General features: G+C 30.8%; 1 protein-coding gene across 1 annotated transcript in view; it reads right to left on the bottom strand.

Moving 5' to 3' along the window:
- The window catches only part of Ccn (cellular communication network factor protein Ccn), a 39,247-nt gene extending 24,232 nt beyond the window's left edge, over positions 1–15,015 (bottom strand). Inside the window, 2 exon segments of the mRNA XM_017623910.1 lie at positions 14,655–14,676; positions 14,920–15,015. Coding sequence (XP_017479399.1) covers positions 14,655–14,676; positions 14,920–15,015 — 118 coding nt within the window.
- Between the last annotated feature and the right edge of the window lie 323 nt (positions 15,016–15,338).

The following is a 15,338-nucleotide window of genomic DNA, read 5'->3' as shown; positions in this document are numbered from 1 at the left end:
AATAGGTAGATAGATGACGTTTATATATTAACGCAGGTGGAATATTGACTGTTTTGTTTTTATCAGAGAAAATCCTGCAAATTGTTTGCCTCTTTAATATGTATGAATCGGCAAAAATAAGGGAAGTTATCGCAGAATAATGAAATTTGGTGTGCTGCTTCAGACTATGTATGTAAATAAAAAATCGAATTTTCGGAACTATCAGTGCAAGGATATGACTACCTCCCTTATATTCTTTTCTCAAAAAATAGATTTTTGCCACATTTGTGATCAGAATGCACTAAAAACCAATAGTAACTTGCAAAATTATACTCTTTAACTCTCAGAAAATTTTGTGTATGAATTTTAGTTATTGCAAAAAAAATTTAACATTTAATATTTTCTTTAAAAAGGTTCACAAATAAATTTTTTTTAAACTTGCTCAATTAATATGATAATTTATTTAAATGGGATTTCTTAGAAATCACAATTTTTTTGGCTCTTTTTTAGACCTAAGTGATGATATTTCTGGATCCAACAATTAAAACAAATGAGCCGTTAAATCTCTATTTGTATTTTCTCTCGTAGTTTTTCTGGTATGGAAAATCGCATTTGCCCTCTATTTGTATGACTGGCTTCTAAGCCTTCTTCGGACAAACACCCTAGAATAAAATAATAAATAATATAATTTTTAAAACTTTTTTTTTTAATCTTATTACCTATTGGCAAGTTGAAGTTTTCCAAAACATCACACCCATGTAACTACTAAAGCCTTATGAACCGTATTTGGCATATTGAATCAAATATGAGTTTCTAGTAATATTTAGCAGCTCCTTAAACGTTCTAAAATTAACCGGGATTCCGCAGGATAAAACTCTTAATGTTATGCCAAAATTATCAATAAGACTCCTATCAATCCCCGTAATTTTGTTTAGATTTTTTTTCTTGTGACAAGAGATTTTTATATATTAGTTAATATTTTTTGTCTTTGTAAAATTAAAAAATTTAGATGTTTAAAAAATACTAAACTTTCATTTTCCAGCAAAAAAGTTTAAATTTTTTCTCACTAATTGTGAGTTCTCTTAACGAAGTATCTAAGTGAAAAATAAAAATTAGCCTACTTTTTATATATATATGCTTTTAATTTTGTAAAAATTTGGAGAAATTTAGAATAACAATACATTCGATGATTCGATAAATTTCGGTAACTTTTATGCCGATTTCTATCGAAAAATTTCAATTAATTTCCCTACTCTTTCAGTTACCCTAATTCTTATGTATATCTCATGGTATCATTTATTTCTTCATCTTCATATTTATCTTTATTACAAAGTTTAATTTTAAATAAGAAGTAAAAAAATTCGAAAAGAGCTCAAATTGAACAGGTTTCAACAACACCCATACACAAATACAGTAATTTTTGAAGGACGATTTTGACCGTGATTTCCAATTAAACTTTGAAATTCAAGCGGGGGACTTTTAAACAAAAAATCAAAGAAACTTATAATTAAAAGAAAATCGGATTTCAATTATTTTCATAGATCGGCAAAGAGAAGATATAAATACCTAGTCTTATTAGTTTATTTCCCCTGGCCGTGCTTAACTTGACTGGAAGGCTTTTTGACACTTGGAAGCAAACTAAGAAACTAAACTGTTTTGTACTCATGAGCATTTAACGGACTTAGTGAAAAAACAACTACGTACATATGTATGTATGTAGTTGTGAAGAAAAACAAAACCCCAGTAAAACAAAAATCAAAACAAACTTATGAAAGGAAAGCAAAGTATATTCTGAATGTTGCTCATACGCCATGTACTCCGAAATCGCCAAAAAGGTGGCAAAAGAAGGAATTATCTTTATACATACACATATACTCTATGCATCTGTGTATCTGTGCGAAAGACGCTTATTCGTTCGCACATACAAATGTATATGTATATATGCATATACTTATAGACAAGCATTCGTACATATGTATGTATGTATGTTAACATGTGCTAATGCAATGCATGTTTTGAAGAGTTTATGAGTGCAAAATATGTAGGTCCTTTCAAGACCTTACACAAAATTTTTACATGCCGCATGCATAGTTTTATAAATATGTACAAAATTTATGTATGTTTTTTGTAAAACTATATAAGTATGCATGTGCATTTACTTCTGCAAAGCTAGCTTTTTGTGCCGGATATGTGGCAACACGTGACTCAACCACTTGACCATTTTTTTTGTTTTTTTTTTTCTTACTGCCATTTATGTACCTCAATTCACTCACCCGCGCGCCATGAACATGACATGTCAATGTCAACGGAAGTCTATTTGTGTAATAGTATGAGTGGCAGTTAGCCAACCAAGGCAGCAGGCAGCAGGCAGCAAGTCAACTAGCCAGAACAAGTAGTCAGTTGTGGCTTAGACACAAAGAAGGGAGAAAATTAAAGAAAAAAAAAACAGAAAAAAACTATATGTAGGAAAAGGCTGGAGTATGTGGGTCAAAGTGAAATGGAATGCCAATAAAGTAATGGCTGAGGCAAGCCTTGAGTATATCTTGACTTGCTTCAAACGCAAGCGGATGAAGAGCCGAATGCATTGTATACATATGCATGTGGGTGGGAATAGCAATGCGAAATGAATGTGTGGTAAAAACGAAAAGTAAGTGAAGTAAGCAAAACAGATAATGGCTCAAATGGTATAAAGTTAAAAGGTTTTTCAGCTTAATGGCAAAAAGAAGAATTTTTTTGCAGACATATGTGTTTAAGTGTAAGTAGAGCTGATAGCAAGGGCTTGCACTGACGCTTCTAATAGTAATAATGATAACAGGTGAGGACGTGGATTTATTCTTTACATACTGTTGGTATATATACGTACACACATATATAGCACTAGAACTCGTAGAATCTCGACTTTAATGAAGTTAAGTGATGGTAAGTAAATTAAAATTTTCTACGAAAATGTTTGGGGAAAAAATTTGACTGAAAACTTGAGTGCACTTTAGAGCCTTATAGAAATGTTTATATATCGTTCGTTGCGGTTAACTGGACTTTTTACATTAATTAAAAGTTTAGAGAGCGATCAAAGGGCCGCCCTTGATGAAATCAGCGCGGCGCTAGGCACTTAATGTTATGCTTAGCGTCGTAATTATAGACATTTTCGGCAAGGCTAACGCAGTACGCTTTGACGTCAGACAGTTTTTTTTTACATGTTATAAATAAAAGTCTTCAATAATTGTTATCTAAGACATAAAATATAAAAATAAAAAAATAATTTTTAGTTTTTTTAATTTTGCGTAAAAATTGCAAATAAAAATTTATTTTAAAATTTGAGTCTCGGTGAAAAAAGAAATCGATTGGTATGCATCACTTCGTTGTAGAACATTTCCTTCATAGTGGATTTTTCCATGACAGTTTTCACCAATAACCCTTATGGTCGGTCCCTGGTTCGCGCTGATTTTTAATAATATATTAAATAAGAATATAAACTATACAATATGCAGATGTGCTCGAAATGTAAGGGAAAAAATTATTAAAAATCAACGCATACTTTTGTAGTAGTTTAACAATCTATAAAACTGCATACCCAAAAAAATTTTCCAAAATTTTCTAAAAACTCAAAAAAAAATTAATTTTTTAATTTTGATCCTGAGTGTACATTAGCATTATGTTAGCATTATAAAGTTCTTTAGACGATATGCCATGAGAGACTGACGCTCACAGCGCAAGAAATCCTGAAAAGCTCTATAAAATAAGCCCTCCAAAAACCAAAAACCAAACAAAAAAACCTTTTCATAGATTTTAAAGGCGCTTTTGACAGCATGAAGAGAACCCGCTTCTACGACGCCATATTTCAATTTGGCTAGGTTTTAGGCCGGGCAACTCACTCTTGTGTTATTTAACTTGATAATATAAAGCATAATAGGGGAGCTTCCAATCTAAATCACAGTTCATAAAAGGCTCCATAAATTTCAGAATGGATCCCGGGGCTTGAAAGGGTATGTGCTATTCTCGTGCCCATTTATACATTTAGATGTCCTATGCATCTCTCCATTCGTCGTAAAACGGCCTCACACTCCAAGATGAGTTGCAATGATGTCTACTTGACGCAGTCGCAAAAGAAAAATAGTTCGCTTTTACCAGATCCTTAGCTTGTGAAAGTGGTCTCTTAGCACTCAAAGAACCAACAAAAAAGCTATAATAATTTTTAGCTTCACCTTGAGGAGGTTTATGTATAGGAAATTTTCTTCTATCTTAAATCAGTTTGCAGCTCTCCAGAAAAAAGTGATAGAATATTTATTTCTTCAGGAAAATTTACAGCAGAAACAAAGTACTTTTAGAACAATCGGAGATAATGAAGAGCTGCAAAAAAAATTTCGCCAAAATTAAAGTTTTTTTAGTTTTAGAAAAATTTTGGGCATGCAGTTTTATAGACTATAAAATTTTGGTACTACCTAGTCTATTGAAAATTGGATAAGCTTTCATTCAAAAAAAAAAACAAAAAATATTAGGTAATCAAAGTGAGCGAAAACTGAACAGCGAAGACCAGTTTCGAACCACTGTGCGCTAAAAGCTTCAGTATACGGCAAAATACGCCTGCTCCGACACCCTTAGGAGCCAGATCTTTGAAAAAGAGGGTGATACAATTGGCGTCGTTTTTAACACTCGACCGCACCCAACAAATTATAAGAAGAAATCTGGTTACTATTCCACTCGTTTTAAAATTACACTAATTATTAATTTTTTTGAAAGAAACTAGTTGAGTAACGCGCGCAATTGAGTTAAAAAAGAGGAAATCAAAGGAACAAATAATATGTGAGAATCAACCACGTTCCAACGAATCTGAATTGTCAAATAAGTGAAAAAGATTTAAGTTGGCTTGCCATCTAACGTAGAACATTAGTCACTCAAAAGCATTCGGTGCAGTGCATATAATTTCTACAAGTTCTCATACATACATCTATCTACGCCTACAAAGAGTCATAAATCAGCAAAAATATACCGACTTTTAAGCATAATTTTTTGCCTTGAAATATCGGCGTCTATATATATATATATGTACATATGTGTGCATTTCTGAATGCGTTGTAAACTACATTAGACCAAAAATAGAAATTGCAGAAAAAGGAAAGATGAGAGTAATTGGGTAGAAAAGTTCTTTGGTATGCATTTAGAAAATTGCACTTTTATAAAAGTATGCATCAAACTATGTGTCTATTAACGTAGGTGTGTAGATACATATGCACATAGTACATTTGTATATATACATACATACATATATGTATGTACATAAGTGAGCAGTCACAGATGTCGGCAATGTCGATTTGCAAGGCATTGACAAGCGCATGTGAGAATGCTACGTAAGGTCGTGTGTGCATGTATGTGTGGGACAGCACATTAGTTACGTGTACGCCCTGTAGACTCTGACAAATGACAAACCAAATTTATGGGCATTAGTGTAATGAGATTTTCAGCTATTCAATTCTCGGAAAAAGGATAATAATAAAATTGCGAATTATTGATTTTAAGTGCAGAGTGTCATATTTCTCTAGGATTTGGCAGTTATAACATAGATTGAGGAAAAACGCTACTAGGCTTGTGTGTTTTATTTAAAATTTTTTATTTTTTTTTTTGCTGACGAAATTGTAATTTAGCAAAGTATCACCAAAGCGAAATATGCACTTTTTTGCTGAATATGAAATACTGTGATATCTAAATTCGGCATTTCGCGTAAGTAAATACTAATGTAAAATTTCGAGCTTGATATCGAAATAGCAACAACTACGATTAATTTCAATATTGCTACAAAATATTGATCGTTTCACTAAAAAAAATGTACATAGTTTATGAAAGGAAGCGTAATAATTATCTGATTTTAAGATGTTTTTATTAGTGAAACTAATAATAATCGTTATTTTTAAATTTTTATTTTATCGTAAAATGTTAAAGCGATATCTTTGATTTTTATTTTTGGATAATATTATAATCGTTATTTTTAGATTTAATTTTAAGGATATAAAAAATTTAAATCGACTATTAAATGGCAGTCTCCGTTATGATTGTTAAAAATGATCGAAGAATTAAATATCCAAAAAAACGGTTATTTTGATAGCAAAAAAAAAACAAAATGTAACGATTGTACATAAAATGTCTTTCGTAAGACAGATGGAAAGCTAATTCGAAAGTCTTTTAGTTTACACAAAAGCCTTAGAAGAAAAGCTCTCTCATGCACCATTAGTGGTGGAAAGCTCATTTGCCAGGAAGCACTTGTATCGGGAGATACGCATTCGTTCCCACGACAATAGGGTCTACGTAATCGCAACGACCCAGATTTATATCTGGCCAAGCACTGTCATTTTTGCAAATCACTCCCCAAAAACTCTTTGGGGATTTTGTATGCTGTTAAATCAACAACAAAGATACGGCTTCGAGTCCTCGGGGAATAGTTTTTTATTTTTTTTTTTCGCTTTTAATTTTGTGCTTTTTTACATATAATTATTAGATTTTATTATCCTTAATGGGAAAATATGTGTATCATTTTTAAATGCCATTTGATATTTAGAAACAAATTTTTTAAATTTTATTTATAGATTTTATTGTTTTAAAAAGAAAAAGTATATTTGTTTTTAATATAATTTAATCTTCAGGAAAACAAATCTTTTTTATTTTTGTTTCTTTTCTTAGTACAATTTTCCTAAAATACTTAAATTACATTGTTTTGAAAAGTACAATATTTTTATTTTTATTTAATTTTTACAAAAGTATTTTATAAATAAACAAATTTTAATTGACATTTCTTCTTCTTACTGAACTTTTAGGAATATACATACTTTATTTTTTTAAATTAAATTTATTTTAATTCAAATTTTCATTTTGTTTTCAGATTTTGTATTAAAAAGAAAAATATTTTTTTTTCTTAGTATAATTTTCTTAAATTTCTTATATTTTATTGGTTTAAAAAGTACAATATTTTTTTTTATTTAAGTTTTACAAAAGTATTTTATAAATAAATAAATTTTAAGTGACATTCCTTCTTCTCATTGGACTTTTAGGAATATACATACTTTATTTATTTTTCTTAATTAAATTTCTTTTAATTCAAATTTTCATTTTATTTTCAGATTTTTTATTAAAAATATTTTTTTTATTTCATCTATGGAATTTTTAGAAACTTTCTTTAATCCTAAATTTTTATCTTTTTTTAATTTAGTTTTCATTTAATTTTCAGATTCAATTGTTTCAAAAGGAATGCCTTTTTTAAATTTTATTTTCTCATATTTTTTTTTTTTATTTTATTGTTTTAAAGGAAAAATATATATATCTTTTTTCTTTTGTCTGTCGAAAGAGTGTGGTGAGTTAAAAGACAGTTGCCGGAATCGCCCTGCTAAATTCTGATAGTCTAGACTTATATATAGTATGTACTTGTAAACTTCAAAACTCCTATATACTTTCGTAGAGCAGATGTTGTTGAAAACCATTATTAACGTTCAGTTATAAACTAATAACTACCAATTTTTTCTTATTGCTTTCTATTCTCCACAGCTAATAAAATAATAAAATTGAAGGTTAAGTTTTGCTTTCTTCAGAAGTTCTCACTATACCTGCTTAAATTGTTGCATTTAAGTAAATATAAATACATATATATGTACATATGTATGTACATAAGTAAAAAAGATACAGCTTTTCCCATTGCACTACCCAAACTTTAACTGCTGCTTTCGTGCAAGTACACTAAAGTTGCTCGCCGCAAAGGTATTCAAGCGTGCATTCTTATAAATACACATAGGTATTCGTGTGACTCGTGTATGTATGTATATGTATTTGAGGATATACGAGTACATATGGCTTTGGATACATAATAATTCCGTTGCATTGTGCTTTAGGCGCCGTTATATTATACCTCTGCTTCAGAGTTTCAATTGTTCTTACAAACTTTTCCTTCATAGACTTCCGCTGCTGCTCTTTCGGTCATGTGCTCTTGGACACTAAAAAGTGCACTTAACAATTTGACTTTTAACTTCTACAATTTATGAAAGTTATTATTTACTACTATCTTTATTTTGTGGTGGACTCATATGAATTGCTTTGTATATGTATGCGTGTTCATATGCTAGAAGAAATATTGCTTAATGGGCATTACATTTTGTTTTAAAAAAAAATGAGTTTCAAGTTTAAATTATTGCATTTGCACGTACTTAGATATTTATTTATTTCACTTATTTTTAAAATCGAAAATCGTATCATTAAACAAAAGAGCGCTAGTCACCAAGGATTTCGGCGTGTCCGTAGAATGAAAAATGCAGTCAAATAAACTGGTTTAAATTAGAGGCTTTGATAAATCGTCCTTCCTCAAATAGTTATGGTAATCTATAGGTATCGCCACTGCAATCGTAATCGCACCCCGTAAAATAATCATAAAGGTAACCATAGTCGTAATTTTAATTTCTATGCAATCTTAGTCGTAATCTTAAGTTGTAATAATAGTCGTTGCCGAAAATTTATTCATAAACGTGATCGTAATATTCATTTAAATCTTAATAATAATCATGAAAATAATTGTAACAGTATCGTTATCGTAATTTAAGTCATAGCCGCAATCATAATCGCAATCATAAAAGTAATTGTAACAGCAATTGAAGTCGTAATTGTTCTCGTTATCATTGTCTTTATCGATATTGTAATCATAGTCGTAATTTTATCATCATTATCGTAACTGAAATGGTAAAGCAACCTTAATTATAATCGTTATCGTATTCGTAGTCGTAATTAAAATTGTTTTCGTAGTTAAAATCGCAACCTTAATCGTAATCGAAGGTCCTTATGGTAGTCGGAATTTTAATTGAATTCGTAAACGTGATCGTAATCCTAATTTTAATATGAATCGTAATCTCAATTATAAACGTAATTGTAACAGTGATCGAAATCGTAGGTGTTGTCGTTATCGAAATTATAATCATAATCGTAGTCGTAGTCGTAATCATAGTCGTAGGGATAATCGTTACCGTAAACGTAGTCGTAGTGATAATCGTAACCGTATTTGTAATCCCAATCGCGGTCGTAAATTTAACGATTTTGGCACTTTTATTTTTTACTAGGACTACTCACTTTTAAAACTCTACCGTTTTTCGAGTTTTCTAAGACCCTTGAAGAGGTTTTCTAACTTAGCGCGTAGTTTACTTATGAGGCGCATTAAAACGTGACTAAAATTTTGTATATCTTTGAAGGTCTTTGGAGGTCTTTGGAGGTCTTTTCCCCGATACACTCCGGTTTGTCGATGAATTTCGGTAATTTGATACATATCGATAATTCAGTGAATTTAAAAAACACTACAATCCGATAACTCAACAAAATTCGTTAACTCGACCAATTACGCTAACTGCACTGAATTTCGATAACTCCAAAATGTATGTATACCGACATAAATCGATAGCTCGATAAATTTTGCATACCTCTATGAATTTCGATAACTTGGTTAATTTTTATAGCTATAAATCCAAAAACTTCGATCCGATAAATGGACAAATTTCAGTAAATCAATAAATAACTCGATCAGTTTATAGAATTCGACATATAACGATAACTCGATAAAGCTCATTAAGTTGAAAAATTGTGATAGTTCAATAAATATCGATAATTTAATAAATTTCATTAATTTGAAAAAATTTCGATAATCCCACAAATTTTTATAACCCGATAACTAGTTATCCGTAAATTTCGAAATTTTTCCTTTACTTTTGTGTCTTAATCGTTATCATTTATTTCTTCATCATCACATTTATATTTATTACGAAGTTTAATTTAAACTGGAAAGTAAAACAACACAAATTGAGCATGTGGCAACAACAACTATACACAAGTACGAAAATTCTTAAACTCCGATTTTGGCCGTAATTTTCGACAAATTTTAAAATCATAAAAACTCTCCTCATCTACTGAAAAATAACTTCTTTCGAATAGTGTCGTTGGTTTTGAAATCGGTTCAGTATCCCTATTTCTCTAAACTTACTGCTACAAATGGTGCTTAGCAAAGTTTATTTCAAATGTAAACATTACCTAATGCAAAGATTTTAGCTACGTGTAATTATAAAATAATTATAGGAATACCGGTATATGCGCCTTAAGAATATTTGCGTACTCATTCGCATTCAATGTTCGTCCTTCAACTCAGCACTTCACCTCACTCCATGCAATAGCAAAATAAATATTTGACCCTTACATTGCTACTGCTTTTGCTGCTGTAATAAAATCTTGAGCAAATAAGTTATTTTTATTTGCATTCCCCTTCATTTCTGCTACCCAAACGAAAGTCAGTGATGCCAGCCACTTCTTACTGTTTTTCCTTTTCTATGCTATGTTCCTTTTCAAGATTAGTAAAAAAATAAAAATAAAAAAAAATTAAAATAAGTAAATAAGTTAAATTAACACATAATAAGTAATAACAGTTTTACGCTGTCCAGTTAATATTAAATTTTTCTCTGTACCTTTAAATTAAATTTACACATTTTGTATTTGCTTCAATCAAGTTCTTCGTCCTGCCCGACTTTGAAACCCGACTAGCCTATAGCCAACCAATTCTTTTTGAAATGTAAATATTTACTTTTGGTCTGACGTAGGTAAATATTTGTGATAGCCATAAGCTGGTATTCGCCTGGGTTAGTATGTATGTATGTACTAATATTTATAATACTCATATGTGTGTATGTTTGTCTTTTGCATTAATAATATTGGCAAACGTATTAAAAATATTTTGATTTACCACTTATTTCCTTTCATGTTTGCATATCTTTGACTTTCATATACATACATATATTCTTTAATAATAAATTTTGCTTGGAATAGTTTTCCCAGCACAGCTCTTCAATCGTCATATGCAAATGAGCGCAATATTCCCGACAGTAAAGTTGTCTTTCTTACCTACACTCCTCTCGATCTCTCTTTCGCTCGCTTGTAGCTATGGAATTGATTTCCTTGTGAAAATTTCAAGCAAAGATAATATTATTTTTGTATTTGCATTATTTTATACTAAACGCTATTGCTCTCTTCGTTCGTGTTTTGCTGCATGGCAGCACTCTTTGTGCTGCGGCCAATCGTTGGTCAGCAATTGATTGATTAATACAACCATATCTGTCTGTCGGTCTGTCTGTGTAAGTGGAAACGTACATTTGCATTTAAAGCTTGATATTTTATATCAAAGATTGACAAATCGACTCGAGTTAGACAGATTACATTAATAATCCTTGGCTCCAGTTTATGTCAACATACCCGCGAAGTCAAGTTGATGACAAATTTGATGGGCATAGATTTCTCATTGATATTCTTCATGATTGATATGCAAATTGTCAACCAGAGATTATTAGCTAATAGATGATTATAAAGAGATGGTGTACGCTTATCATTTTAGAATGCATTTAGTTTTTGAAGTTTTAGTTTACATAATTGAGTGAAACGCAGGAATTGGTTAAAATATTTTTTACTACAGCCTTTTATAATGACTTTGGTTTTTTTGGCAAATGATAATTGCCAATATTCTGATCAAAAAAGGTGGTTGAATGAAAAATTTTTAGCTTGTGAAGCGAATAGTGACACCATTGCTTATCACTTCCTAAGTTTTTGGCCGGATTGGCCTCCTCCCCTTCTTCCCTGATTATTTCACGTTTCTAAAAATGAAATAATGGATAGGCGGCCAGACATTTTAAGCAGATGGAAATATCATCACTTAAATAAACCCCCATTTTGAGGAACTGCCGAGGGGCCACTGCTGTTAAGAAAAACAGAAATTTCTAATTTTTTTTTGCGATGTTGTTTTAACCAGGGCTTAAACCCAGGCTCTGCGGAGTGGTAGCGCGCACTGCTCACCACTACACCGCAGCGGCCACCAAATTATTACTAGTCAAAATAAAAATTAGATTTTTTTTCTATATTTGTCTGCAAAACTTATGCAAATTTATAATCTCGAAGAGAATTTTTAATTTCAAAAACCTAAAATGACTGAAGCTACTGCAATAACTCTTACTTGTATTCAAACCATCTAACTTGTTCAACATTGACCAATGAATATACCTACGTGTATGCATACATACATATGCTTGTATAAGTAACATTAATTTCCCTACACTACCCGCAAACTCATAAAATTCGGTGTATCTACGTAAAATTTGCAAAAAAAAACGCAAAAAACTATGCAAAAACTGAATTTATTCGCTCATTTTAAATTACATATGCTGGCAGAGCACACAAATTAACTGCAAACTCAGGAAATGTAAATCGTAATTAAGCACACCACATACACATTTATTTATGTGTGTAGGTACTTATATACAATCGCATATGCGTGTGAGTTTAACAAAATGCATGCGAGTATGTTTGCTTAAATGTATATTTTCGTACATTACAAAGTACTCTAGATACTCATACATATATACATACATACTCATATAAATATATTTAACATACGTATGTGTGCATAGCTAAAATGCAAAACTTTTTGCCTAAAACAGCAAAATCAACTTAGTTAAAGTTGATTTGTTCTAGTTAGTTAGTTACCTTAAAATTTTTCTATTTTCTCTATATTTATTCCGCACTTTGTTGACTGTGTACTCAACTCGCGTACTCGCCCATTTCAGGTCAAGGCTCAAGGCTAACTAAGTATAAAAGCTATGTTGTTTTAGGGTATCAACTACGCTCACTAGTGAGCAGCCAGCGACCCAAGTGTATAAAACTACATATACATATATGTATACATAAGTAAATATATGTATATGCATTTGTATATACTCCATCAGCGTAGGTCATAAAAAATGTAGGCAGCATTTTTGAAAACTGCTTAGTACATTGCATTATAATTCGTACCCATATACATATATGTTGTATGGCCTGCCGAAAATTCTACTGAAAACTTTTTTATTTGCAACAATGCCAAATATTTTGATATGAAGTGACTGAGTTTGTTGAGTAAATTGCATTGGCATTGAATTCACTATTGGCATAGTAGCGATATTTCTGTTCTATCTGCTTATATATTCAAGTTATTTTGATTTAAAAAATGAACAATGATGGACTTAGCGAAACAAAAACAAAAATTAAAATTAAATTAAAACTAAAGGAATTAGCGCCGCGATATACATATTTTGCGAAACAGTTAAATATTCAAGTAGTTAAATAGTAAAAGTGACTCTTGCAAAAGCTTTGGATTTCCATTAAAATAATTTGCTGTTAAATCAATGGGATTAAAAAAAAAAACATAAAAATATTAAAAATTAATTGCCAATTCACTTTCATATACATATTATATACATTAGACTGCGTCAAATAAAACGAATATATTTTTCTCTCTGTTCCATAGAAAAATTTCGCTGTCGGCCACAAAAAAATAATTGTGGCAAAATTTACGCCTCTCTATCCTCATTTTTCAGTTAGCGCTCGCAAAAATAACAATTTTTAATGAATCAACTTGTTTTGCGGAAATTTTTTTTATTAAACAATTAAATATAACAAACAAAAATAAAGAGCTTTATAGCGCGTTCATTTCTAATATAATAAATAAGTGCAATTTTGAAGTAGCTAGGACTAACCGTTTATTTTTAGCAATTTCATTTATGTTTGACTTCGTACAAAAATTATGAAAGTTCAGCAAACTTTAACATTTGCACCCGAAAATTTTAAACTTTTTATTAAAATTTTTTAGAAAAATTTTGGGTATGCAATTTTATATTTCATTAAATTATTTAAAATATGCTCGAACATTTCGTTTCTATGGGAGAAAATGCCTGGCACCATCAGCAAAAAAAATTTTCAAAATCAATACGATTTTCTAGCGACTGGAAATTTACACTTTAACCTACTAAAATTTAATGAGCTACAAGACTGCGTACCCAAAATATTTCTAAAAATTCTAAATCAAAAGTTTAAAATTTTTGCGTGCAAATGTTAAAGTTTGTTGAATTTTGTTTGAAATGTGGATCATGTGGCGCTGATTAGGTAAAGGGCTAACTTTTATAAAAAAAATAAGCATTAAATAAACAAAAGAAAAATTGCCAAAACCAGTCAAAATGTCACTTGACTTAATTAGCTGCCCACAAGCGTTAGCCCTCAATATTCAAAACAAAGTTTCTGTACTATTTTATGATTGCGGACTGAGCTTAATAAGATGACCTTTATCACACCGTAAGAATCCACACTTTCGCTGCAAGATTTACAGGTTTTATGACCAAATCTTGAACCCCGAGCCTTTGTATTGCGTAATTTTCGATTTTTTCTGCACTTAAAGGAGAGACTTCTGTATTTATTTCGGCTTTGATTTGGCGTTCGGAGATGCGTAGTATTTGCCTCCCGAGAAATAGAGGAGTAGTCTTCTCGGAGTTGTCTATGTAGCCCCACGAGGTTGATCTGTTGCTGCCTATCCCTTGCTGCGAAATAAAACAAATTGCGCTCTCACAGATATTGAAGAAGTAGCGTTGGCTTCTCTATTACATAATTATTTCTCACTGCAATTTATGACGACGGTGAGTAAACAATTTTAGTATTTTAAATTTGCAAATTTGCATATATTTACTTGATGTATTTTGTATTCATCACGCAAGTGCACAAAACCTAAATTTTTTATAATATGCGAGCAGTTTTTTGAACACTTACATACATAGTAGCACGTAGTGCATAACTATTTATTATTACAGTCACATTATTGAACTTACCCGGATTGTGTTGCCTCAAAAGCTGCAATGAAATTTCCAGAAAAAGTTAGCGCATAAAAAGAAAAAGGTGTTATTAAAATGTTACAGTTATTTATTTACATATACACTAATTGTGTAAAATCTTTATCAGGCTATAAGCCATAATTGCAAGTTTTTGCGCATATTTTTTTTCAGATAGATATGTGTAAATTTTTTCATAAATCCGCTAGTCTAGTATGTAAGAGGGAGTGGGACGTATGTATACGAATAGTTTTTGCTAACTTACCTTTGTGGCTTTAAATTCCAAACTTAAATTCGCCTCTACATGCGCTGTGGTCAGACCGTTAAAAAACACACCCAACAACGGCAGCAATATCAGCATTTTCCTAAAAATATAATACATAAATATTATGGTTATAAAAAAATTGATTACAGTGTAAATATGCAGTTATGAAAAATGTCAGTGAAATGTATGTGTAAAAAAAGTAAATTAGTTAGTCAGCAGTCGGGCGGGTGAAGCATAATAAAAAAAGGTTAAGTGCTAATACAAATACACACAAATATTCTTAGATAAGTGTGAAGCATAAATATATACGTTGCTTCTTTCGAAATTGGCTTAAGTCATTTTTCAAGGTATTGATAACATTCATTGAAAATTAGTCGCAATCGGTATGTTCAAACCCGCTTTGTCGATACGTTGGTTTG

Source organism: Rhagoletis zephyria, unplaced genomic scaffold, assembly GCF_001687245.7.
Source record: "Rhagoletis zephyria isolate East Lansing unplaced genomic scaffold, Rhagoletis_zephyria_1.1 Rzeph_scaffold_03412, whole genome shotgun sequence".
NCBI classification, from domain to species: Eukaryota; Metazoa; Arthropoda; class Insecta; order Diptera; family Tephritidae; genus Rhagoletis; species Rhagoletis zephyria.
The sequence above is the reverse complement of the archived record's forward strand: the minus strand, read 5'-3'. Positions and strand labels throughout refer to the sequence as shown.